Source organism: Colius striatus, chromosome 5, assembly GCF_028858725.1.
Source record: "Colius striatus isolate bColStr4 chromosome 5, bColStr4.1.hap1, whole genome shotgun sequence".
Taxonomy (NCBI): domain Eukaryota; kingdom Metazoa; phylum Chordata; class Aves; order Coliiformes; family Coliidae; genus Colius; species Colius striatus.
Genome location: NC_084763.1, coordinates 38538986 through 38565878, shown reverse-complemented (window position 1 = coordinate 38565878; position 26893 = coordinate 38538986). Strand labels below are relative to the sequence as shown.

Sequence of the window (26893 nt, the reverse complement as noted above, 5' to 3'; positions counted from 1 at the left end):
TGGAGAGGGAAAAGAGTAGAGAGAGAAAGAACTGAAATCCCAGATCCATGAGTTTCAGCAGTTTCTTCTCTTGCAAAATGATGTTTGAAATTCTAAATCTTTTTTTCATTTTCAACTATGCAGTGCCCCAGCCAAGATTCAGTAATGAAGTAAACCATGCTCAGCTAACTTGCTGAGTTGGTGACTGAAGTGAGGAAGAAGGGAATGAAATTGGAGAATGTAGATTTGTACTAAAAATGATCTGGATGACTTTTGTGGAAATGTGAATAGTTTTTCGATCTTTCAGACTACAATTGGTACATATTTAAGTGCGATGTTAGTTCTCAGGACCAAAGTAATTTGCTAATGTTAATTTATACCTTAATTAATTTCTTTTTTGTCAATGAGGGTTTCAGAAGTATCTCTTAAATATATATTCACACTTGAGGATACTTGCCAGGTTGAAGTATCATCTTACATATAGGATCACTGCATTCTAAAGCTGAGACTCTTTCTTTGGGATGATGGAAGAAAAGAGGGAGGTTTTCTTACCTGTAGCTACAACCCTTCAGTCTTTGCTTCCTGTAACTTTTCCTGGATTTTCAGGAAATAAGTCTTGCAAGGTTACAATCCTTACAGTTTTGTTTCAGGTTGCTAAATGTCTCTGCAAGGAGATTATAAGAATTTGGATGTTAACAAACCGATTTGAACTTCAAAAATAAATGTATTAAATAAAACAGATAAAATGGGAAAAAAGAATCTGCTCAAAAATCTACTCACTGCTGTTCCCAATGCAGCACTTGAGTTTGTTGTTAGATCTGCAACAAATATTGGTGTTTGATGAAGAGTTGTACTGAAATACTGATACTGATGGGGAGAAGAATGACAAGGGATTCTAGAAGACAACTATCTACTCGGTGATAGGGCAAATAGTTTTTATTAATGGGAAGCAATACTTCCAATACTCTCCACTGGCTTGATGCCACTATCTCAGAAATAAGTAATGAACTTACCCCATAAATTGTTGTTCAATACTTTGAGACAAATTTGAACTTCTAATTCATATGTTTCTGGACTTCAGTACTCACAGAGTAATCATTGCAAGCAGAGGTGAACGTACAATATTCGAGGTTGTTGGTGTGACTCAGTACTCAGAATTTTTAAAATGGTGCCTTTCTCTTGGTGTACAGGCATGTAAAGTTGAAGACCTTGGGAAAGTAGATTTTGAAGAAGAAATTAAGAAGAGATTTAAAATGGTGTATGTGCCAAACTGGTTCTCAGTAGACTTAAAAACTGGGGTAAGATACATCTCCTAAATCTGTTGTTCTAATGTCATGTTTCTTATCTTTTCATGTACTGTTTGTTCACAAGGGTTTTAGTGTCTTATGAGGTTTGATGAACAATTATCATTTTTCTCATGGGTTGGATTTAATTTGAAGCAAACCAGCAGATCTTACCTCACTTCTTAGTAATCTGAATAACAGAATTTAAAATGTCTACTTTTCTCATGGTATGGTATTAATACAATTTGGCAAACAAAATGTGCTATCATGCATTTAGAAATACTTTGGTTTATATTCCCAGCTAAGCATGAACAAAATAAATTTACAGGGTTATTTAATACAAAACAACTATCACTTTCCTTTTCCTCATGCTCTTATTTTCCAACAGATGCTGACAATTACTTTGGATGAAAGTGACTGCTTTGCAGCCTGGGTTTCAGCAAAGGATGCTGGATTCAGCAGTCCAGATGGTTCTGATCCAAAATGTAAGTTTTAATATTAGTGATTTATTAAGACACAAAACCAGAATAAATTCCAGTGTTTATGTTTCAAAGTATTGGCAGTGCCACATATGTCAGTACCTGGTTGGATTTTAGGGCTTCTTTTCATGGGACTAAATTCTGCAGAGAATTCTCCAGTGAGAACATTTGCTTTTTTTTTGGGGGGAGGCATTTCAGTCATATTCAGTCATTTTCTATTTAACTTGGGTTTAAACCATGCAGAAGCAGAAGGCGGAAAGCAATATTCCTAAACTTGGAACTGTTGTCTCATCTAGAAAATGTTATAGCATGTCAGTGATCCAACAACATTGATTCTAAAATCAGCTTTTTCTGATTTTCTGTAGCTTTGAGATTGTGGTAAGCAGATTTCTGAGCCCATCAATAGTTTGTTTTGGGAAAAGAATTTCTTTATGACCTACTCGAGGTGGTCCTGCTCTGGCAGGGGGGGTTGCACTTAGATGATCTTTTGAAGTCTCTTCAACCCTTAAGATTCTAGGATTCTGTGATACTCAGACTTTTGGGGAAAGTTTTCAGCTGCGGATCAAATGTAGACTATTGCGATGCCAACGGTTTTTGCCTAACTGAAATTCTGCTTTGCTGTATCTTGACAGTAAATCTTGGAGGGCTTCTGCTACAAGCACTTCTGGAGTATTGGCCTAGAACACATATCAATCCAATGGATGAAGAAGAAAATGAAATAAATCATGGTCAGTATTTTAATATTTTCTTTTTTTAGAAAATATTCATACACCCTGCTTCTTTTGCATTTGTATTTCTGTTTCTCTAGATACAACTTGACTTGCTGTCTCACAGCTGGTTTTGTATGTGCTATAGACTAAAAGTGCTTTACAACAAAATCTGCTGTATAGCTTTCATCTGAAAGTATCAGCAAAAGTCTTAAGAACTCTAATCTGTAAAAAGAAGTAGGTGAATATATGATTCTGAAGATACAGAAACATGATGCCTTGATGAAAAACCATTACTGGCAAAACTAAGGCCTGACTTGGAAAAGGAACAGCCAAGATAATGACAGCAAAGAGCAGAAGTTTAGTTATTCAACATTAGCCAATATTCTCGACATAATTCCATCTTGTTTCCAGCTATTATGAACAATATAAAATAAAAGAAAGATTTCTTTGGAAAAAAACCCATATTCAATGGCTTTTAGAATAACACGTGGGATAAGTCTATACAAAAGCATCTTAAAGTAGTATTTTAAGGTAATAACGTGAAGTCTAATTGGGCATGAGATAAAAAGCACAGCTCTAAAATGTAAGATAGCAGCTGAATTTGGCAGAATAAAAGAGACTGTGTAACTCCTAAGTTTGTAGATGATTTTGAAATGAATTCAGCCCAGATCAGGAGTAACTGAAAAGTCTTGTCTTTGGCAATTAAGAAATTACTTTCTACAGATAACACAATGAAGAAAACAGTAAGTTCAGCAGTATCTCACTGCTTTGTGACAAAAGTTGTGCCAAGAGTTAGCTACTCATGTTCACAAATGACCTCCAGGGAGGGTTGCAGCACTTGACAGGCTTTTCTGGATGAAGTTGCTGATTCTCCTGCTTTTGTATAATGGCAAGCAACAGCTTGAGAGCCAGAAAATGTATGAGAAGTATAACTCAGGCTACCGTGTTGCTGGAACACTGATAGATTTTCATAGGTTTTCTTTTTTGTTGTTTTTTTCTTTTGATATGTTTTTGACCTTTTCTATGCTACTTGAATTCAACTTCATGGTGCAATGTCACTGAGAAGATCCTTCTCAAGTGAAAGGAAGGCATCTAAATACTTCCATGTTGAGTTTCAAGGTGTCTGGTTTTGCTCATGATCTTGATTTCCCTCTTACCAAAGGCTTTTGAAATAGACCTCCCACAAGCCCATATTGATCTAGTTACTCTAGTGTTCCTTTTGAGATACTTGATATGTGCTGGAAATTAGGATTTTCTCAGTTTGTATGATTTTGTTAATTGATGAGACACATCAGCTATAGGTGGAAAAGACACTTGTTGGTCTATGTGTATCCGGGGTAAAGGCTTGATGCAGTCTCAGTGTTGTGTGTATTTTGTTTCCAGCGGTGAATGGTGAGCAGGAGAACAGAGTCCAGAAAGGAAATGGATACTTTCAAGTGCCACCACATACACCAGTTATTTTTGGTGAGGCTGGAGGACGCACTTTGTTCAGGTATAAAACCTCTGGAGTGTAAATTTGGTGGTTGAATAGTCATTTCCTTTGTGCAACCAGAAATGTTACCAAAACGCAATACTTGCATCTGCTCTGTACTGTACAGTCAAGACATGCCCTTGTCAGGTAAAATAAGCAGCTGGTAATGATAATTTTGCACTGCACAACTGAGTATGTGTGTCTGAACAACACTTAATTGGAATTTATAAAATTGTAAGTGGCTTTGTTTCAGCATTTTATGTTCTCATTTCCTAAAGCTGGTTCTACTCTTTCCAGTTTGGCAGTGAGGCCTTAGAGGACTCTTTGCATACAAAACTCATTTGTCCCCAAGCAGAAAAGAATTGCCTTATGCCAGGAGCCTTTCCCCTTCTCCTGACAGAACAAGTCCTGATCCACGAGCAGTCTTTTAAATTGCTCTTTGCCATAGCCTATAGTCTCCTGAGATGCTTCTCCCCATTTCCACTCTAGGGATCTGTCTCCTTCCTGCAGCTGCATTTTCTGGTCTTTACAGAAAATACATGTTCACTTCCTCAACAAGTCTGGTGACATGAAGGGCCAGCTAACTGAGTTCAAGCTCCCTGCTCCTTAAAAGGGCAGGTTCTCTCCCAAAAGGTTTTTAATGCATACTACAGCAATTGTTTTTACTCACTGAAGTTATTTCTGTGTGTCCCAGGTTATTATGTCGGGATTCAGGTGGTGAAACTGAATCTATGCTTCTTAATGAAACTGTGCCACAATGGGTAATTGACATCACTGTGGATGTAAGTATCACATCTGTAGGTTTTTGGTGTTTTGTTTTAACCATACAGGCTCTGAAACGAACACTTGGAATTTTTGCTCCATTTTGTATTTAAAATAAATGATCTTGAGGTCTGTTGTTTGAGACCCTTTGAGATTCGTTGTTTTTTGATGTGTCCAGTGAAGGTGGTTTGGGTTGCTTTCTTTTGACAGAAAGCCACAGAAAAAGGATTGAAAGCATTGTGCGTACTTGGTATCCTTTTCCAGTGTGGAGCTCAGGAACAGAGAATACTCTTCATACTGCTGTGGTCTTTTGATGCTACTGTCAAATTTCCTTTGAAATACATGATAATTTGTATTCAAAAGATATGTGCATCGTCTAACTTGAAGCATCTCAGGAGGATGAGTAATTTCAAAGTTGGCTGTGGTGGTGATGTTGATTAAGAATCTTTCTTGGTTTTTTATAATTAGGAGCTGAATATACTTCACGTTCCAGCTGGTGGAAATAGGAGCTGACAACAGTTTGTCCTAAAATAACACTTTTCAAATTTGTTTGTTTCTAGAAAAACATGCCCAAATTCAATAAGATTCCCTTCTACCTCCAACCTCATTCATCATCAGGGGCAAAAACTCTAAAAAAGTAAGTAATGTATATTTGACTCTCAAAACTGCAGAAAGAGGGTGGGACAAGCTCCAAAAGAAAACCCCCCAAATTACGCAGTTTGCCAGAGAAGGTTACTGTGCTTGGTGAATTTGTTTGAAGTTTTTAGTCATTTAAGCACAGGATTAGTCTGAAGCAATGAACTATGTCAATGAACTATTTGAAAGAACTGTAGGTTTCTCTTGGGTTCAATGGGTTGTTGCTGTAGTTTATGCTAAGAAATGTCCAAGAACCAACTACTGAAATTAGACTTTCTGGGTTTTATGGCATTTAATCAGAAAGCAGAGGACCTTATAGATTATGACAATGTTCAGAATCACAGGGTTTTATATATATGTTCTAATACTGATGAATGAATAGTAGCTTTTTAAAAGAGCTGCTGGAGAGAGTTCAGCACAGGGCCACAAACATGATGGAGTGGAGCATCTCCCTTATGGTGAAAGGCTGGGGGTGCTGGGGCTCTTGAGCTTGGAGGAGACTGAGGGATGACCTCATAAATGTTTACAAATATGTAAAGGGTGAGTGTCAGGAGGATGGAGCCAGTCTGTTTTCAGTGATGTAGAATGGTAAGAAAAGCAGCAACAGATACAAGCTGGAACATAAGAAGTTCCAAAGAAACACAGGAAAAACTTCACTATGAGGACGACAGAGCACTGGAACAGGCTGCCCAGATGGGTTTTGGAGTCTCCTTCTCTGGAGACTCTGAAAACGCACCTGGGCAAGTTCCTGTGTGACCTACTCTAGGTGGCCCTGCTCTGGCAGGGGGGTTGGATCAGATGATCTTTTGAAGTCAACCCATAAGATTCTGTGATTTTGTGGGATAGCTGCGAGCTGTATGGGTTAAAATTCAGTTCTGGTAGTCAGATTTGCAGTGCATGTCACAGACAGTATGCTTCCCATCTATATGCAACAATTTTTGGTATTTTCCACAAATGCCTCATTCCTCTTTAAGTCTTACTGCAATTCCTCACATCAGAGGCAGTTTGTGAAAGGAGTTTACTTGAGGGTTTTTTGTGCACTTGGTGGAAAAACTGCTGCTACTTCCTACCGTAGAATGCCCTTCTGTTAATGCATCAGGGTGAACAGCATATTCTGGCTTTCCTCTTGTATTATTCTATATTATCCTTCTGTTACCTTTTCTATTGAAAGAGGTTTGTGTACAAAACTCTTCATCTCAGGTTGAGTTTTTCATTTGGTCTTTCAAAGACTTTACCACTTACTTGAGTCCCTTTTGCTGTATAAACCTTTGGATAAGGATCGGTTACAACTGTAGTATTTTGGACAATCCTGGTAATTTGATAGTAAACTTATAAAGAACCATCTGTGGGCTGGCTTAGTTTGCCACAGATTAAGATATTGTGAAGATAAGAAACAAAGTTTCTCAAGTATTTTTGTGACAAACTTTGCTTACTTTGTATAGAGACCGACTGTCAGCGAGTGATATGCTTCAGGTGAGAAAAGTGATGGAACACGTGTATGAGAAAATCATAAACTTGGATAATGAGTCTCAGACAACTAGCTCTTCCAATAATGAAAAAGCAGGAGAACAAGAAAAAGAGGAGGACATTGCTGTGTTGGCAGAGGAGAAGATTGAACTTCTGTGCCAGGACCAGGTACGTAATTTGGGCGTTTCAGGTTGGGAACAAATCCAACGTCTAGTGACGAATCCATTGTGAATGTCTGAACATTGAGTTTGAAATATGCTGCAGGTTATCTGTTACCTTTAAAACTTAGTAAATGTTTTGTCATCATGTTAAGTAACATACTGCTGCCACAAGTTCAGATATCTGCATCAAGGAATTGATGTGGTACCCCTGTTTAGTTTGGTGTGACTCATAGCTTTTACAGGATTACTCACTCAAACCCAACAAATGGACTTAATACAGTGCCAAAGAGTTCCGTTTGTAGCATTTTGGAATATTTTGAATTCTGCATTTCTAGCAGTGTTTAAAATGTATCCAAAATCATGAATTGTCCTGGAAATGTAATAAGTGCATGAGGATTAAATAATCGAGGAGGTGGCTCTTAATACAAAGTTAAATGTTACCTTGCTAAAACTTTTCAGTACTGCCTCAGGCTTACGTGGCAGCTGAAAGATCTGAACCTTTGTGCAGTTGTCCTTGGTGCCAGTTCGCCCATAAGGATTGGTTTTTGCCCAACCAGGGTGTTTAATCTTTGAATTTCTGACAGTCTAGCAGACTAAAAGATGAATTTTTACTGTTTAGGTTTTGGATCCAAATATGGACCTTCGAACTGTAAAGCACTTCATTTGGAAGAGTGGGGGTGACCTGACGCTTCATTATCGCCAGAAATCAACGTGAAGGGAGCAGTTGGATCCAAATGGTTGCTTGACTGTACTGTACTTGTTCCAAGAGTTAGTACTAGAGAAGCCCACTGAACCCCTAAGGTAGATGAGACTTCTAATGACTCAGTATGGATGGAAAGTATACATTTAATTGAAGTGACTAATAGATCTGTAATATAGAGGAAAAACAAATCTATATGACTTTAGTTTAAATCTGTCCTAGTCTCAGCCAATGAGATGGGAAGTTCCCGAGCAGTTCGTGTTGTGTGAGGTGTACAGAGAATGGGATGATAACGATAACCCAGTGCAGACTTTTGCTTCCTCCTTTTTGTTTTTTTTTTCCAGAACATAATATCTTCATCTGCTCATGCTTGATATGAAACCCGTTTTGGCCATATTAGTCGCTGTGTTCACAGTGTAATTCAGAAATGCACACAAGGTATTTTGTAGTACATTCCATTCATGAAGTTCCTGCAAGAGTTTCTCACAGGTTATTCAAACATTTCTTCCTCTTAAAGAAATTTGGAAAAGAAAAACCACAGAAAATAGGTATTTCATAGCAAATAGTTAACGATATAATTGCTTTAATACTGCAGCAGGATTGTTGCTTTAGAGAGGTGTTCACATGGAGAACACTAGATAAATCTTGTAGCAGGGTGATGCTGTGCATCATAATAGAGTGAACATGCTTCCAGCAACCTAAAGAGATTTAAGTAAAAAAAAATGCAACTACTTCCTGCCCCGTGTCCTAGATGTTCTAAAGACACACTAGCTTGATTTTTTGGTAACTGCTCCAAAACTACGTGATACTGTGTTAAAACTTCAGACCGTTCTAAACGGAACTTCCTATGTTTGATGTTAAACTTTGGAAACTTCTCAGCAGGTTTCATATTCATGATATAAAAATACTTACTCTTATTTTCCAAAGTTTTATATGAAGTTGTTCTTTTGTTAGAGATTTATGCAGATCTTCTTTTCACTGTTATTTCTAAAAATCTGTGACTGTCATAGACTCAGAGTAGTCTTTTATAGAGTTTAACTTATTGGGGGGAGGGGGTAAAGGCATTTCAGCTTTTCATGAGAAGAGGGGGGGCTGTCCCAGAAAAAAAATTCATTGGCAGCCAGGACAAATGACAAATCCTAGTAAAGAAATGGTGTAAAAATGACTCTTGTCTGAGGCAGAAGCACAAGTGCCTTCCAAGGGCAGTATATTATTTGAGTTTCTTCAGGAGACATATGCTCTCGCCCATCTTGCTATCAAGATTTAGGTTGAGGCCTAAAGGACATCCCAATAAATTCTTTTACTGGGATTGTATTGGTCAAACAAAAAGGAAAATATTTTTCATCGTATCTTATTTGGGAAAAATAAATAGTCAGAACATTGCCTTCTGCACTCTTAGCTAACAAACCCATTGCTTCAACTAAAATATGGTTCAGAACAAAGCCAGCATGTCATTTTCCCTGTTGTTTCAGTCAGTTTCAGTTCTTAATCCCCATGTCTGTGTATGCTCATTTTGACACAGTTGTGCTGTAACTGCACAACGTTGGTGATACTTGTGAATTAAATGCTTAAACAGAACTGTAACTTTTAGTGATGAATTGTTTTTACTTGTATTTATTAATAGCAAGGGCCTACACTTGTTCCAATAGACACTGTCTGGGTTTGGGGATTTTATCTGGTTGTCTTGCTGTCCCATTGTATACATTGGAATTGCTCCCAGTAATTTGGATTTAAATCAGCCAGGGTTGTAATTTTTCTTGTTTTTTCTCTAACCATCCCGAAACACAGTTTCAGGAAAGATTGACAGAAGAGTCTACAATGCCAGAAGGGTAAATGATGTTTCACAGTTGTATAGAATAAAAGGCTTTAGTTAAAATATTTCCCAGCTGTTGTGTGTATTGGACCAATTATGCAATTTTAGAGCTTGGACCCTTGCCACCTCATGGTTGTACTACCAAGAACTTCAGTCCTTTGAAGCCTCAAGTAAAGGAATAGCTGAAGACATGTCTGTGCCTTGAAGTCTCTTAAAGGTGATCTTGTAATATAGTTGGATGTAAGAATTTTGCAACCTCTGAGCAGGTGTTTGAGTAAGGCCCTTCACATGGGCACCAGGTACTTTTGTGCAATTATTGTGTGCAAACACCAGTGGAGCAGAACAGGAAATGCCAGCCCTGCTATGAGTGACTTATGCCACCCAGCCCTGAGCTTTCTGGATCTAGAAAGGTTATAGCCCTGTAAGAAGCTGTGAAGTGGTCTCAAGTTGCACCAGGGGAGGCTTAGATTCGAGCTAAGGAAGAACTTTTTCTCTGAGAGTGTTGTCAGACGCTGTCCCAGGCTGCCCAGGGAGGTGGTGGGGAATCCCCATCCCTGGAGGGATTCTGCTACTGTGGGGCTGAGGGCCAAGTGTTAGAGATGGCCTTGGCAGTGAGATGAGTGGTGGGACTCCATGATCTTGAAGGCCTTTTCCAATGTAATGGTCCTGTGGTGCAGGACCTGAGGTCCCCTTTCATTCAGACTTCTTCCCTAGAACTTTCCTGCAGTTGCCATTTAGCAGCTGTCTTTAAGCACCTCAGCTTGCACTTGTAGATGTGCTGGTAACTTGAACAGAGCCAGGTGGAGTGACCACCCAGCTACATTACAGCTATTAAAAGCACATGCACACTTAAATGTCAAGAAAGTGACTGACCACCATAGTTTCCTGTACAAGGTGGTATTTTTTTCTGTGTGAAGCTGTACAAACATCACACAGACCAGAGGTACTGATGAGAGACAGGGTGGGACGTGCCCCCTCTCTTGCTGAGGATGTTGTGTTTTACCCATTTTTTATGGGATGAGGAATGTGTAATTACTTTTTGAACTTAGAAATGCAGCTTCAACCAAACAAATTACTGTCACAGCAGAACCAATGCAAAACAGTGTTTGCTTAAGGCAAAAACAAAGAGAGAGGGTGTGTGGACATGAGTGGCAGTGCCCAGGAAGTGACAGATCAGTACAGTCAAATCAAATGTAGTGAGTGACCCTGTAGCTGTTTTCACTCACCAGCCAGAGGCAGTGGTTGAGGAGTTCGTTCCTAATTGCTTGGAGGTGAAAGTATTTACCCAGTGATGGGGGAAGATAGAGAAGGGGAAGAGTGGTGAGGGGGATGCAGGATTAAAGGCTTCTCCCTGGGAGGTAGCCTCTGCTGCTCTCCCTTTCTGCTGAATTCATGGCAAAGCAGCACAGAGGTGCTGGAATTGTCCTGCTTCCCTTGTTAGTTCTGTAATCCTTAGGGCTAGGTGAGACTAAATTTGGAACTCCTAAGCAGCTGGAAATGTCATCATTCAAGCCCATCAGTACAGAGGCACACATCACAGGTGTGATTTCCACTCACTGTTGCAGTCTGTCTTCCTGCACTGTTCCTCAGTTGCAGCTGAGAGGTATTCAGTTAAAGTGCAGCTTCTGAACTGAGCCTGGAATAGAAAAGCAGAAGATCCAGCAAACCGTCAAGCCTGCTGTGGAAGTTTAAGAAGGAAAAATGAAGTCTTCAGTGCCTGAATTTGGTATTGCTAGAGTTCTTGCCCATAGTTGTTCACCTTAAAGACACTAAATACATTCATTCACATATTCCAAGTTCAGATGGAATTAATTCAGCATCTGTCATGCTGTTCGTAACCATCTGTGCACAGTGATCTCTAGGATGGTTATTTCCTTACCATGATTTTGGGGGGTTAGAACTGTTCCAACTACGCGGTTGTGCTGTCTGAAGTTCCCATGAATGAAGTAATTCCTTTCAAAGAGAAGGCTTGATCCACTTGCTCTTGGCCTTTGCTAGTTGTGACCCTCTGGATGGAGGGAGGTCTCAGTGCCTGAGTGCCCATCCCATGTTCAGCCACCTGCAGCCCCCAGGGGCTCTGGCTCCTCTGGGTCAGACAGGGCTCAAAAGAGAGTGCCAAATCCTCAAGCTGCTGGTAGACTCCTTGGATGTCATATCTACCAGACTCCCAGCTTCAGGCTTGACTAGTGCTGTTGGAGAGCAGCTGGAGTTGGGAAGTTTTGCTTTGTCTCACCTGAACAAGCCACATAGAATCATTTTCGTTGGAAAAGACTTTTAACATCAAGTCCAACCCCTCCCCTCACAATGCCAAGCCCACCACTAAGCCATGGCCCTCAGCACCTCAGCCACACAGCTTTGCAATAGCTCCAGGGACGGGGACTCCACCACCTCCCTGGCAGCCTGGGACAGGGACTGACAACCTTCTCAGGGAAAAAGTTCTTCCTCAGCTCCAATCTAAACTTTACCTGGTGCAACCTGAGGCCATTTCCTCTTGTCCTATCACTCCTTGGGAGACTGACCCTCACCTTGCTCCAACCTCTTTTCAAGGAGTTGTAGAGTGATCATTTCTCCTCTCCATGCAGTGTCAAGCTACACATTCACTGCATCCATCCTTTGAAGTCAGTAAGCACAAACTCCCCTCCTCCCTTTGTTTTGCCCCATGATACTACTTTCCTCAAATTAAAGCAGCAGTAGTGGGACAATCACAAATGCTCCAGCCTGATCTGCAGCATACGGTCTGTATCAGAGGAGGGCGGCTCTACTCCTGTCTACCTTTGCAGCAGCAGCAGCCAAGGCCTGCAGCTCAAGGAGAACTGGATCCTCTGAAGCCAGACACGTTCAGGAGCTTCTATCACTCTTACATCTTGTTTTGGAATAAATAAATGCTAGTCAGCTTCCTCCCTTCTGCACAGAGGAGTAAGAGAGTATTTTCTACTTCTGTTTCAGCAGGAAGGTAGCTTTAGGCATATCAAAAGGTAGTCTCCCAACTTGTCAAGAGAAAAGGACTTTGAGGAGGTTAAACTTTTTGCCTCATTTAGCCTTTATTATTTAAAATTGGAGGTTGGAAGAATACAACATAGAACTACTAAAGGTTTAACTCCGTGGTTTCCTAAATGGGCATATGTTGGACCACTGTTCATTTGGGTGTTATAAAAAAAGATTTGAGTCTCCCTACACAGAAAAAAATACCCTCCTCCCCTTCCCAGAGGCTGTGAACAGGAAGGGGGCTGGACACAAGCTGCCATCAGTATTAAGCCATTTATTACTCTGCCATTGGAAAGCCAATACAAGTTTTACTATGACATTCCCTGCTCTTCAATTTCAGAAATGTGCTTATGGTACAGGATCAAGTAAATGAGCTACTATCAGCTTAAAACTAGTTTCGAGAAAGGTGTAGGGCCAAAAACAGTCCTACACAAACAAAAGCAAAAGCCTAAATAGGTCACCAGGATGAATTCAGACCTCAGGCTCAGAGGCTCTGAGAATGAACAAACTTACCCGTAGCCTCAATTACATGTCTGTTTTACATTCTGTGTGGCTGTTCACCCTTGTAGCAGTTGGTGTAAGAAAAGAAATAATTTTAGCAATCTGGGAGAAAAATATGTTCACTATTAACAGACCATTTAGCAGACTGAGTTTTAAATGTCTTAGTTCTACTCCCTAAAGTGAGGGCTTTCCTCTTCAAACAAAAGATATTTTGACCATCCTGTTCAGGGCTACTGTGTTTTGTGTTTCAGACTAACAGCAGAGATGAAGGAAGACAGAGGACTGATTTTATGTAAGGCTGTACTCATCTGAACCCCTCTGTTATGCTACCAACCATTTGGTCTGCTGTATTCTTATGCTAGTAGAGATGCTTTGCTTTGGACTACAGCTTAGTCACCCCACCTTTTAAAAGAGAAAGGCATCCATAGTGTGAATAAATAAATTAAACAGAGATGCATTTTGGGTTCCTGGGGCCAGGTTTTGGTAGCAAGGGGATTGCAGGGGAGGCTTCTGAGAGAAGCTGCTAGGAGCTTCCCGTGTCTGACAGAGTCAAGGCCAGACGGCTACAAGATGGACCTGCTGCTGGCCAAGGCTGGGCCCAGCAGTGACAGGAGCAGCACATTTTAAAAAGGGGATGCAGGGGCAGCCAAACAAAACCCAGCAACTTCAGTTGGAGACAGGAGTGGGAATATTTGAGAGAAGAACCCTGCAGACACTAAGGCCAAGTGAAGGAGGGGGGAAGGTGCTCCAGGGACTGGAGCAGAGATTCCTGCAGCACGGCGAGGGCCCTGTGCCACTGGATGGGTGCCCAAAGGAGGCTGTGACTCTGGGGAGAAACAATCCCACGCACCAGGATGGGCTGAAGCTGAGCTGTTGGGCAGATCCCAGTGCCCCAGAGCCCATCCTGAGTTGTTACCAGATTCCAGCCCAGTCAGTCACTCCATAGGCTAAGCACCACGGGGCAGAAGGCAGGGCAGAGAAAAGGAGATAAGACAATATTGTACTAAAGAAGTATATTCTAGTTTATAGCTTAAACACACACCTAACTTTGTACCCCCTTCTCTTAATTTATGAAGGGTTTTCACCACACCAACTGTACCAGTTAATGGAAGAGTTACTCCCAGTCAGCCACTTTAAAATGCCAGGATAAATCACTGCCCTGAGGACTATAAAATAGCCCACATTTGTTGTGCATATTTGGTATTACATTCAGAAGCTCTTTGAAGACAAGGGCAAACAAAACAAAACAAGCAGCAAAAGACAACAGAAGATGTTGCACTGACATGTTCCATCCCCATGTCTTAAACTTGTAATGATTTCTATAAAACAGATATGGGTAAAAAGAAAAGCACAACTAGAGAAAATCTATTTCTATGTCACTACAGAAACCAAGATACATTCAACTTCAGGGAAAAGATTAATCACATTGGCCTGACTTAAAGTCATCTTTGATTTCAGTTTGTTTGTGAGACCCACCGCAGGATCCCCTGAAAAGCTGAAGTGAGTGACAGGACCTACCAATGTGGTTCTGTGCTATTGCTTCAAACCATGTGGTGGTACTTATCCTGCAAAAGTAGTTGTAGAGAAGGTACAAGAAAAATAACAGTTTGCAAAGCAGGAATAAAGATATCCTAGGGTAAGAAATGCCTTGAAAGGCACAAGAACTGTTTAACTGAGGTGTACACTTGGAAAAGCTTTCTAGCAAGTCAAAACCATTTTTTTAAATGCCACCAATCACACTGACAAAATCATCATAATGTGTCACAGTTTGGGCAGAGTGCCTTCATAAATACATTCAGGAGCATTTGGAGGCAAGCAGGAATTCAGGAACTTGATGTTTTGTCAGTCTCCAACTTGTTTCTGCATTAATTTCCGTATTAATTCAGTGAATTTTGACAGCCTTCAAAGTTTGAACACAGATCAATCCATTAAGCAATGACTGGAAAAGACAACAAGATATGTATTTCACTTGATTTCTTCTATAATATCATCTACACTAACAAAATAGAGTACCTGTAATTCTTTCAAGATCAGAAAAATATTCCAAGCTGTTACATTACAGCACATGGCAGTCTGTAAACAAAAACAGCACCCGTGTCACTCATCAGCTCATGCAGCTTCTTGTTTCTGTTCACACACTGCTTCATCATCTGGTTTCACTGGGGCAGTAGTTAACGAGCTTTCAATAGTGTTCAAGAGCAGCTTTGTTTCTGGGTTGTCAGGAACAGTTCCTAGTGTTGTCTTCACAGAAATTTCATTAGGAAGAGCAAACGAAGGTAAAGATGGAACAGAAGGCAGATCATCCAACGTGGGCTGATTGACCGAGCCTTCAGAATACCGGGTTACATCTTCAGGGGCCAAAGCTGTGGCATTTTCTGGAAAGATGGAAATTGTTGTTAAAAAAACCAAAGACTGACAGGCTAGCAGGCAGTGCCCCTGGGTACCATACAGTTAGACAAAGCAGCTGAAACAAGATGCCTCATACAGACAAGTTACCAGATTCACAACTCTCAAATATATGAGCTGTGTTTACTCTGTTCTCACCAAACCCAGAAGATATGATGGTGCAACAGGTTTTTCAGAGACTACCAACCATTTGGTCTGCTGTATTCTTATGCTAGTAGAGGTGCTTTGCTTTGGACTACAGCTCTTAGTCACCCCACCTTTTAAAAGAGAAAGGCATCCATAGTGTGAAGATTTATATCTCTCTTTAAATAGAGATGCATTTTGGGTTCCTGGGGCCAGGTTTTGGTAGCAAGGGGACTGCAGGGGAGGCTTCTGAGAGAAGCTGCTAGGAGCTTCCCGTGTCTGACAGAGTCAAGGCCAGACGGCTACAAGATGGACCTGCTGCTGGCCAAGGCTGGGCCCAGCAGTGACAGGAGCAGCACATTTTAAAAAGGGGATGCAGGGGCAGCCAAACAAAACCCAGCAACTTCAGCTGGAGACAGGAGTGGGAATATTTGAGAGAAGAACCCTGCAGACACTAAGGCCAAGTGAAGGAGGGGGGAAGGTGCTCCAGGGACTGGAGGGCCCTGTGCCACTGGATGGGTGCCCAAAGGAGGCTGTGACCCTGGGGAGGAACAATCCCATGCACCAGGATGGGCTGGGGATTGAGAGACCTGGGAGTTCTGGGGGACTGCAAATAAACACTAACCAGCAATGTGCCCTCATGAGGTCAACGGCATTCTGGGGAACATTAAGAAGAGTGTGGCCAGCAGGTTGAGGGAGGTTCTGCTCCCCCTCTACTCTGCCCTGGTGAGGTCTCATCTGGAGTCCTGTGTCCAGTTTTGGGCTCCCCAGTTCAAGGGAGACAGGAAACTGCTGGAGAGAGTCCAGTGTAGAGCTACAAAAATGATCAGGGGACTGGAGACTTTCTGACAAGGAAAGGCTGTGAGACCTGGGGCTGTTCAGCCTGGAGATCTTATCAGTGAGGAGGAGATTATATCAATGCTTACAAATACCCAAAGGGTGGGTGTCAGGAGGATGGGGACAGTCTTTATTTTTCTGTAGCATGTAGGAACACAGGAAGTTCCACTTGATCTTGAGGAGAACTTGCTGTTCAGGTGAGGGAGCTCTGGCACAGGCTGCCCAGTGAGGATGTGGAGTCTCCTTCTCAAGAGGTTTCCAAACCCTCCTCAACACATTCCTGTGCCTCCTGATCGAGGGAAACCTGCTTTAGCAGGGGGTTGGACTGGATGATCTCTAGAGGTCCCTTCCAACCCCCACCATTCTGGGATTAAGATGACTGGAATTTTGTTTTCACTTTACGTGAAGACATGACAGTGGTACAAAGACTCATTTACACTGATTTTAGAAATAGCTACTTTTAAGGTCAGTTTAGTTTGAATCATCAACATTTTCATTTAAATACACATTCTATAATCATATAAAAAAGTCTATTAGTTTCTGTCCACTTCTACACCTGATCTCTGCTACTTTTTCCATCTCATTTTAGCCAATAACCATTCAGACTTAATCACATTGTTGAGCAGGCATGAGTTGGTGCCATTCCAGAGATTAGGTCAGAAGCCTAAAGGAAATCTTGAACACACTTACCAAAATAAGCAGAAGCATCATTGTTTGATGTTAACTTTTCAGTGCCTCCTAAAGCATCTTCTGCTGGCATGTTGAAGGAAGCTGATGAAGACATGTTGGACGTGTCATTGAGTTCAGGAAATGAAATACCAGACATATCCAAAAATCCTGAAGGAGAAGGCAAATATTAGTTTTAGCTACAACACAAAATTCTAGATTCAAAAAGACATTATGTCCAGACTAAAGTTAGTGAAGTCCCCTGCCCACTAAATGCAAATAAAATTAACTTAAATGTTAGCTGACACCAGTGGAAAGACTTGCAGAACCCTAATTGCAGTCAGGCTCATAGTAGCCAAATTCTACAGCTCTGAAATCCAGTGAAGACAAAAACTTCTAGGAAAACAACCACCAATGCTCATAGTTCTGCATTTCAGTCTCAAACTTGTTTAAAACCTTATTAGTTTACTTACATGTCCACTAAAGAATTGCTGAAAAAAAGCACCTAAGTGTACCTGGATCCATAACTCTCTGGAGAGGGGGAGGAGGAGAAAGTGAGCTTTCTGGTGAATAACCACTCATTGCTTGATCTGAGGAATGATCCAAGTTCGTAACTATTTCAGAGTTGTCACTCTGAGAAACAGGTGCCAATAATGGAGTCTGAAATAACAAAAGAAAAAGGAAAAGTATCTTTTTATATTGAAAGCTTTACACAAACCCAGCATTCCCACGAAGACATTCTGCCTCAGTCTCCAAGTACACCAGAGAGAACCTAGGATGCTGAAACTGCTAGTCAAGCCACTGACAGAACATGTTACAATGTAGCCTTTTAAAGACAGTAAGTTCTCAGAAGAATAGTCAACACTTAATTCTTATATGTGTATTTTATTTCCTAGTCGGTATTCTTCTAATGTTGATTCCCACCGATTTAGGTGCTACAGCTGAATCAATGTTCAAAACAGGAAGAAAATATCTGGCAAAAAGTATCAGCCACCACTGGTGGTCAGTCCTGCTCTCGCTTTCCCTTTACCTAACTCAATTTCATTCAAGCCAAGTTGTATGCTGTACTCAAATAGACTGTACTGTGAATGTTCCAACAAGTAGAGAACTTTGAAACTCCAGAGAACACACCAGAGACACGACCATATTTCTTACATACCTCTGTGTAACCATTAGTCAATGGCACGGGAGTTCCAGCTTCTGGTGAGGGTGAAGGTGGTTTGCTTTCTGGCTGCTTCTTTGACTGTGTTGGAATTCTGTGCAAATAGCCATATCCAATACCACATCCTAAACTGTATAGGAAAAATAAACCAAGAAAGGTGTTCTTAAAGCAAGTAAACATTTTGAATTCTGACTCTGAGTATTTATTCTATAGCACGAAATATCTAGCTGCAAAAATCACTCAAGGAGCACTCTGCAACTGCACATAGACATACAGAGCTTAGCTTTCAGTTGATTATTTTTACATCTTTACAAAATACATAATCTGATGTGGATTTTGTTCGTGCTTTAACAGGACGTTTGCCTCTGAATCTGCTATCAGGGAAGTCAACACAGGTTTTGCCACTGGTTTCAACTCAAACAGGATTAGATCCAGAATATGCCTAATTCCTAGTTCTAAAGTAGTTTTTTAAGTACAATGATAAAGTTTTGTGTAACTAGTGTAAGGAAACGAGATTAATTTCAAAACAAGCAGCTGAAATCAAGAGTAATTACACTCTTAAGAGGAGCTCATTCTCTGAGTATATAACCTGTCATCAGCCAGTGACTGTCTGGAGATCAGTACCTTCCTTCTCCACCCCAAGCTCCATTGGGAGTCACAACTACCTCTCGAATGGAATCTGCTTCAGTGTTATAAACCATCAGCTTCAGTGGCTTCCCCTCGTGGGATTCAATCAGTGAAAAGAAGTCCTCTGACTAAGAAAAAAAAAAGTAATAAGTATTAAATTCAAAGCAAGACAAGGAGCTGGAAGTAAGTTAGCATTGTACATAGTTATTTACTTCAATATAAGATATTAAAAACCCAGAGACAGACTAAAACTCACTAATGTAGTTTGGTCTTTAGGGGCAACTTCTTTATTATCACATTAAACAAAGATAATGTTTACCTCAACCATAAATCATCTGTCAAACATCAACCTCCTCAAATCCCTGAACACTATCCCCATACATTTGATGTACCTGCAATTAGATTTATTAAAAAAACCAAACCCTAGAACATAAACTTGGCAGGCATGAAGACAATCACTACTTGAAATAACATGTGTCCTACCTCCTGGAGAATCTGATCAGATCCAACAATGTAGTCAGTATATGGCTGGAGACCAGCTAGAGCTGCAGGAGATGCAGGTTCAACATCCTGCAAAAGAGCGACACGTCATCTTCACTCACAGCAGGAGAAACTACCCCAACATCGAAACAGAAAGCCAACTCCAAAAACCAACAGAAGGAAAGAACATTTTGTTCATGGGACAAAATGGAAGTCCTTGAACAGTCCACATCTACGCATGACACCTTGTAAAATACGCTAAGACAGACCAAGATGCTACCAATTCAAAATACTCAGATACTCTGAAGATACTGACAAGTTGCATTTATTTAAACAACCAGAGACATAACTGTCTTTTCTGTTCAGTTCTATTCTTTCAGCTTTCCCTCTTAAAACAACTTTTTGGTGCTTTTTTAAAATTGATATGAATTTAATGAAGTTTACCCAACACAGAGACACCAGTCAGGCCAGAATGTTTGTACTTTTGGCATTAGTTCTACAACCCAGCATGGAAAAAAACAAAAAAATTCCTCCCATAACTTTCCCTCCACCATAACACTCTATTTCGTCCAATTGGGATGGAGTTATTTTAGAGTTGCCCATTGCTATGAAGATACAGTCACCCACTGCTTGTCCCTATTCAAATAGGTCAGACAAACCGTTCCCTTCTTCTGTGTGATTTCAGTATTGCACTTTTAGATACAAGCTACTTCTAAATGTTACACTTTAAAACAATGTTGTATGGACAATAACAAGCCACCAAAGAAATCTGTCTCACCAAAACGTGCCAAACATGTTCATTGGCTCCCTGGAAACTGCAGAACCTCACACTGGCTCCAAGAAGACCTTGTCCTCCCCACATGTTACTGGGGATCACTTCAACTTCTCTTATTTTCATTGTTTTGATATTATACACCTCCAGCTTCACTGGTTTTTCAGCATTTGCCTTCAGCAGATCTTTCAACATATTGTTTTCTTTATTCTGTAGAGCACAGAAAGAAATAGATAATTAACATTATTTTTAGTTGCACCTGTACTATGTCATGCCTGTGGCAGAACTTGAATACAAAGAACAAAAACCATCCAAGTTTAGGCTTTTTCACAATCAGTCCCAGCAGCTAAATTTTATTTTTATTAGAAAGAAGTCAGTACTGTCAAACCATGTCCCTTTGCAGAAGTACATACTATGACTTTTTAATGGCCTCATTCTTGTTCTTCATAACTGTTATTTAATAATATCAGCAATATTAGATCTCAATTATGTAACCTAACAATAAGCAGCAATGTTTTACTTTATGCCTCTGATCCGAGTCCTCACCCAATAACCCTTCAAAGCCATTGCAGACTGACTGTGAAAGGACAGACTGTTTGGGGGCAGCATAGAATCACAGGATCATTTAGGCTGGAAAAGACCTTTTAGATGAGTTCAATCATCAACCCAGCACTGCCACAGCCACCACTAAACCATGTCCCTTAGCATCACATCTGCATGCCTTTTAAGTACCTCCAGGAACTCAACCAGTTCCCTGGGCAGCCTGTGTCAGGGTTTGTCAACCTTTTCTGTGAATTTTTTTCCCTCGTATCTAATCTAAACCTCCCCTGGCACAACTTGAGGCTGTTGCCTCATATCATATTACTTGGGAGAAGAGACCAACACCCATCTCACTACAACCTCCGTTCAGGTAGTTTTATAGAGTAATGATTCTGTGATTCTATATAGCCAAAACTGCAAGCCTTTTAAACCAAATAAATAACAAAGAAAAAAAAAAGAAACAACAAACCAAAACAACTTTTCTGTCATAACTCAACATGCAGGAACTGCTTTCCTAGTATTAAAGTAGCAGCAGATAGGCTATGAGTCTTTCTCATGTTTTATCAAATGTTGAAACAAATTTGTTTAAACAAATGTTGAGCTCTTACCATTGACTAATCAGTTCAACATTCACCTTGTGGCAGAAAACATGCATGAATGAATAATATCATAAACATTGTGTTAATCTGTTAAGAAGTTAAGTTGACTAAAGGCACCAATAAGACTCCTCAAATTTGGATCCAGACAGAGAGGAGACTTTGAACATCATCAAGCTTTACTTTAACTTTTTAATGCCATATAAAATGTTCAATATGAAAAATTTTAATTCCTGCAAGAGCTTTGGCTTCTACCTTTCATAATTACAATACTCATACTTCATGCAAGGGAAAAAAAAACCCCAACCAATGAAATCATTTGAGGCTTACAAGCCTAGTGTGTCCTATGGCAATGATGAAATCGAAGAAGGGTTCCAGTCCTCCTTGTTGAGCTGGAGAGTTTTCTTGAACCTGCAAAACATATATTTTATTTTCATTATATGTTGATCTCTGGTTACAGTGTTAATTGATTAAGATACAGTGTTAATCGTTACACGGAGGCACTATTTACTTTAGAGTTGACCCAGAGATAAGATACCAAATGACAGACCTCTGGAAGCAGGTCACAATTGTGAACTTATTTTTTAAAAACTATGAACGATAAGTCTCCAAATTAAGCTGTAAAAATTTGAGTTTGAACCCCATATAAGACACAAGTATTGTGATTCAGAGTATAGAGCACAGAATAGCTATATACTGATGACTTTGGAGAAGGGCTTAGTTTTCAAAGCACTACTTCAAGATTTTCTTCCATGCTACAAATAGCCTGAGCATATTGAGAATCCACAATTACGTCACAGCTAGTTTTTTTTACACACACAAAATTTAGAGTTAGATTCCAGAACACCGGAATGGGAACACTTAAAAGAGGATACTACAAATGCATGGCTAAACACAAGTACTGGTCAGAAGACTACCTTCACGTACAAAAGAGTCATAAGAAAGAAGAGTTGCAACATTGCAATTTCATTATAACCCACTGGAATGGTTTTTGCTGAGAGTTAATTTTCTTCACAGTAGTGAGTATGGGGCTGTGGTTTGGATCTGTGCTGAAAACCGTGTTGATAACACACCAATGTTTTAGTTGCTGCTGAGCAGTGCTTTTATGCAGCATCAAGGCCTTTTCTGCCTCTCACCCCACCAGTGAGAGGGCTGGGGTGCACAAGAAATTGGGATGGGACATAGCCTGGACAGCTGCCCCAATTGACCAAAGGGATGGATATAACACACCATATGACATGATGCTCAGCATATAGAGCTGGGGGAAGTGTCATTTGTAGCAATGGCTTTTGTCTTCTCAAATAACTGTTATGTGAGCTGGAGCCCTGCTGTCCTGGGGATAGCTGAACACCTGCCTGCACATGGGTTTGCTTTGCTTGTGAGCATGGCTTTTACTTTACCTGTTAACCTGTATTTATCTCAACCTATAAGTTTTCTCACTTTTACCCTTCCAATTCTCTCTTCTCATCCTGCATGAGAGGAGAGGAAATGGTAGCGGTGTTTAGTTCCCAGCTGGGGTTAGACCATGATAGTCCTTCTTGGCACCCAACACCAGGCACAACAGTTGACATAATGGAGAGGATACAGAGATGAGCTACCAAGCTAGTAAAGGATTTGGAGCATGTCTCAGATGAGGAACAACTGGGGCTGTTTAGCCTGGAGAAAAGGTGGCTCAGCACAGACCTTATTGCTCACTATAACTACCTGAAAAGAAATTATAGCGAGGTGGGGGTTGGTGTGTTCCCCCTAGTAACAAGCAATAGAGCACGAGGAAACTGCCCCAAGTTGCGCCAGGGGAGGTTCAGGCTGGATATGAGGAGGAATTTCTTTACTGAAAAGGTTGTCAGGCATTGGAAAGGCTGTCCAGGGAGGTGCTGGAGTCACCTCCACCATCCCTGGAGCTGTTCAAGAGACAGGTGGATGTTGTACACAGGGAAATGGGCTAATGGTTGACAGGGCTGGTATAAAGGCTGGACTTGACCTTAAAGGTCTCTTCCATCCAAAATGATTCTGTGATTCTTTGAATGACAAATCTGACTTCAAAACTCTAGAACAAATGTGTTATAAGCACTGCTCAGCAGAGACCAGGGCAACAATTATTCTGGAAGATCTCGCGTTTGTTATTGGGTTTTTTTTTCATGAAAATGAATCCTAACTCATTATATTACTTTAATAGTCACTGGTCACAACACTGATTTATTTGCTTTCTAAGTTGATGTGCTTGCTCTTAATCTTGCAGCCTACATTCCCTGTTGTGCTGTTTATCAGCCAATGGAACTAGGCTAAGGTTATGATGTTATTGGACCTTGTAACCCCATGTTATAAAAAATTGATATAATAAAAGAAATCTAGGATAACACCCACCAACAGTTACACAGAACTTGATATATGAAGAGTATGCGAGAGTACACTCACTTCAAAGTACACTAACAAAGCAACACAATACTAAGGGAACCACTGCTAATATACTAACAGTTTGCACTGCTTATAACTTTACTTTTTGTTAACTAAGCAGCATAGCCCTTAACCTGCAATGGATTTGACTCCTGAAAGCCACCCCACAATGTAAGTGCTAAGTTACAACCCACACAGCAGCTATACTAAAAGGTTCATTGCTAGCCAAGCTAAAAATCACTGCTTCTTATATCTGGTCTTGTGTTACCTAGCTGCTATATGTATCTCTTTAAAAAAATAATCAATAAAAAGTTGTATCAATATTGGGGCTTTTGCTAGCATAACTCTCTATGCTAATCATCAAATATACATTAGTAATAGCACAGTTACTTTAGCAAAAGCTTTTACAGTAAAAAAAAAAAAATCATGCTTTATTATTAAACACTCAAGACTGACCATTAGAACCACAACTGGAGTGGGAAGTATCGGCTTTCCTCACAACCCTGAACTACACCAACAGCAAACAGCACCTTATACTGAACCAAACATTAAAAAGATTTAAAAAGTTTACGTCCAAGTTCTAAATAACGTGCAAGAAGCCTTACAATAAAACTTAAAGAACATCAAGGGTGGAAATGTACACAAGAAGAAGCAGGTGGAAATTATTATGGAGCTCATGATGCTGTTGTTCAGATGTCTGAATGCCATATGGATTCCCACATGAAGCTGTAGGCTGAAAAATATCCTGCAGTACTTTATTTTCAAAGTGACATCATATAAGAGTTGCCTGAATTCCCTGGAGAAAGAAAAAAAAATTTGTCTCCTACATACCCTAGGTCACCAAAATCATCCTCTAGTAGTGAAAACTGAGCAGTGTCCTGCATTTAATGTAAAAGGACGAGGCATTTCATGACCAATAGTAATTTCTGATGGAGTTAATGCAGTTGATAAAAGTAGATTACACAACAACACTGGTACTCTAAACATATCTTGTCATATTGAGAAACACAAACTGACGATGAAGTGGAAAAGCAGCATGTGGCAACATCATTTCCACTCTTATTTGATAGAGGAAGACCACCAACTAAATGAAACGGTAACTTACGCAACAACTGTTAACCAGCAATACCTCTGCTTATCTTTAAGCGCCAAGCTTAAACCAATCTGTGTGCAGATAATTTGCAGGATAGAGGAGTTATGACAAATTTAGAATCATAGAATCATTTCAGTTGCAGAAGACTTTTAATATCAAGTTTGACCACTCACCTCAAATTGCCAGACCCACCACTAAGCCATGCCTCTCAACATCTCATCTCTGTGTCTTTTCAGTATCTACGGATTTATGCCTATGTATTTGCACCTACATACAGCGTCTGTGAGAAACTGTCCCTCAGGTGAACAGAGGGATTAATCTCCAAGCAAGGCACTGTAAAGATTCTCACAGAAACTAGTCAAGTTTTCAAGTGAAGGGAATTTGGAGGGGAGTGGGGAGAGAGGTCTATGCAGTTCTGAAACTACTTCCAATTCTTCGAAAGCAGCACAAAAAGACCTCCCTCGGCAGTCCGGCAGCCAAGACATCGCAGGTGGAGGCTCCGAGCCCGGGGAAGCTGCGGGGACGCGTGTGAGGTTGCGCCGGGCGGGCACCCCCTGCCTACCAACAGCTCCGCGGCCACTCCTCCGTTGCCATCGTGGCAGTTCCCTGGCAGGAGCTAACAGGTGGGGCCCAGGGCGCCCGGGGCGGGCAGGCCCACTGCTCCAAGCACTGCTCCACTGGCCACTGCGCCCTCCCTCAGTCATCGCAGGCAGGAAGCAGGAACCCGCCTCGGCGCCCACTGGACCTGCCTCAGCGCCCACCACCTCTCACGGCCCTGACGCCCCCTCTCTCTCCCCACCGCGGGCCCGACAGCGGCCGCCTCACCCCGTGTACATGAAAGCCCTCAGCGCCGCCGTCGGGGACCTCGGAGCTCGAGCCCAGCCCCATGCCAACCGCCGCGGGACGGGACGCGACAGGACGGGACACGGCGCTCAGGCAGCGGGAGCGGCGGCGGCAGCAACGAGCATCGCTCTCACGCCGCGCCCTCAGCTGAGGGCGTCACAGGCCTAAGCAAACAAGCGCCGAGCACACACAGAGGAAGGAGATGGGAGCCCCAATCCGCCGTGCTCCCTGCCGGCCTGGCGGGGCACGTGACGCGGGACGCGCTTCGCGCCGGGGAGGGGGCGGGGCAAGATGGAGGCGTTGCTGCGGGCGGGCGGGGCGCGCCTCGCGGGGCGGGGCCGGAGCCAGGAGCGGAGTCGCTTACGAGTTCATTTCAAACAGACAGACAAGCGAATACACCAGTTCTGTTTCTCACAGCCTGTTCAAAGTTGTTCTCCTGTTAGTATAATCTAGAAAGAGGTTGCTATTTCCTCCCCCTCTACTCTGCCCTGCCGAGACTTCATCTGGAGTCCTGTGTCCAGCTCAAGAGGGACAGGGAACTTCTGGAGAGAGCCCAGTGCAGGGCCACCAAGATGATCAGGGGACTGGAGCATCTTCCTTATGAGGAAGTGCTGCGGGAACTGGGGCTATTCAGCCTGGAGAAGGCTGATGGGGGACCCCATCAGCATTCACGCCTACCTAAAGGGTGGATGTCAAGAGGATGGCATGACACTTTTTTTTCTGTAGTGCCCAGTGACAGGACACGGGGTAATGAACACAAGCTGGAACACGGAGTTCCACTGGAACACGACCAACTTGTTTTGTGTTGAGGTGGGGGAGCCCTGGCACTGGCTGCCCAGGAAGGGTGTGGAGTCTTCTCTGGAGGTTTCCAAACCCAGCTGGATATGTTTCCTGTGCCCCCTGATTAAGGGGAAACTGCTTTAGCAGGGGGTTGCGCTGAATGATCTCTAGAAATCCCGTCCAACCCCCACCATTCTGGAATTCTGTGATTCTTTTTTTAGCAGTGTATATTCTGCACATTTCAGAAGAGCAGGTATTTCTGTTCTGTTCCTCCTTGTAGATGAATATTATGTGTTACACTCAAGAAAGATATTCCACCAGCTGAGACAATTTGCAGCATTAAAGCTGAAGAAGCAAATCAATGGTCTAGTGTTGTAGCTTGTCAAGGCATAGGAAGCCTTGTGTTTTAACAATTATTGAGAAGTGTTGATACTACCATTCCCCTGAAATTTCTTATCTGCTTCACTATGGTTTTTTTTGAGATGAATTATTCTGATTCTGCCTTTCATTAATGGAAAAGTTCTGAAAATTTTCAAACTAATAGTAATCATTTAAAGCATTATTATATTAATATCATTATATTGTTATAATTAAAGTGCCAGTTATTTTCCTGCATGAGTACTTTCA

At 41.4% G+C, this 26893-nt stretch overlaps 2 protein-coding genes across 3 annotated transcripts in view; one reads left to right on the top strand and one right to left on the bottom strand.

Annotated features, from left to right (window-relative positions):
* The window catches only part of WDR48 (WD repeat domain 48), a 29790-nt gene extending 20264 nt beyond the window's left edge, over window positions 1-9526 (top strand). The window contains exons 12-19 of the mRNA XM_061996656.1: window positions 1170-1277; window positions 1651-1747; window positions 2374-2469; window positions 3835-3943; window positions 4617-4704; window positions 5245-5321; window positions 6763-6955; window positions 7568-9526. Coding sequence (XP_061852640.1) covers window positions 1170-1277; window positions 1651-1747; window positions 2374-2469; window positions 3835-3943; window positions 4617-4704; window positions 5245-5321; window positions 6763-6955; window positions 7568-7663 — 864 coding nt within the window. The 3' untranslated portion in view covers window positions 7664-9526. The remainder of the gene's footprint in view (window positions 1-1169; window positions 1278-1650; window positions 1748-2373; window positions 2470-3834; window positions 3944-4616; window positions 4705-5244; window positions 5322-6762; window positions 6956-7567) is intronic.
* A 5361-nt stretch (window positions 9527-14887) lies between these two features.
* Window positions 14888-25711, bottom strand: GORASP1 (golgi reassembly stacking protein 1). Of its 2 annotated transcripts, none has more exons than XM_061997158.1 (9): window positions 25469-25711; window positions 21487-21567; window positions 20027-20230; window positions 19252-19338; window positions 18766-18896; window positions 18139-18271; window positions 17495-17639; window positions 17004-17150; window positions 14888-15322 (listed from the first exon to the last, which is right to left on the bottom strand). In XM_061997158.1, the coding sequence occupies exons 1-9, from the start codon at window positions 25529-25531 to the stop codon at window positions 15057-15059; spliced, it is 1257 nt and encodes a 418-aa protein (XP_061853142.1). In that variant the 5' UTR covers window positions 25532-25711; the 3' UTR covers window positions 14888-15056. The 2 variants fall into 2 exon arrangements, with proteins under 2 accessions (XP_061853142.1, XP_061853143.1); XM_061997159.1 differs by lacking the exon at window positions 25469-25711 and adding an exon at window positions 24156-24226.
* Between the last annotated feature and the right edge of the window lie 1182 nt (window positions 25712-26893).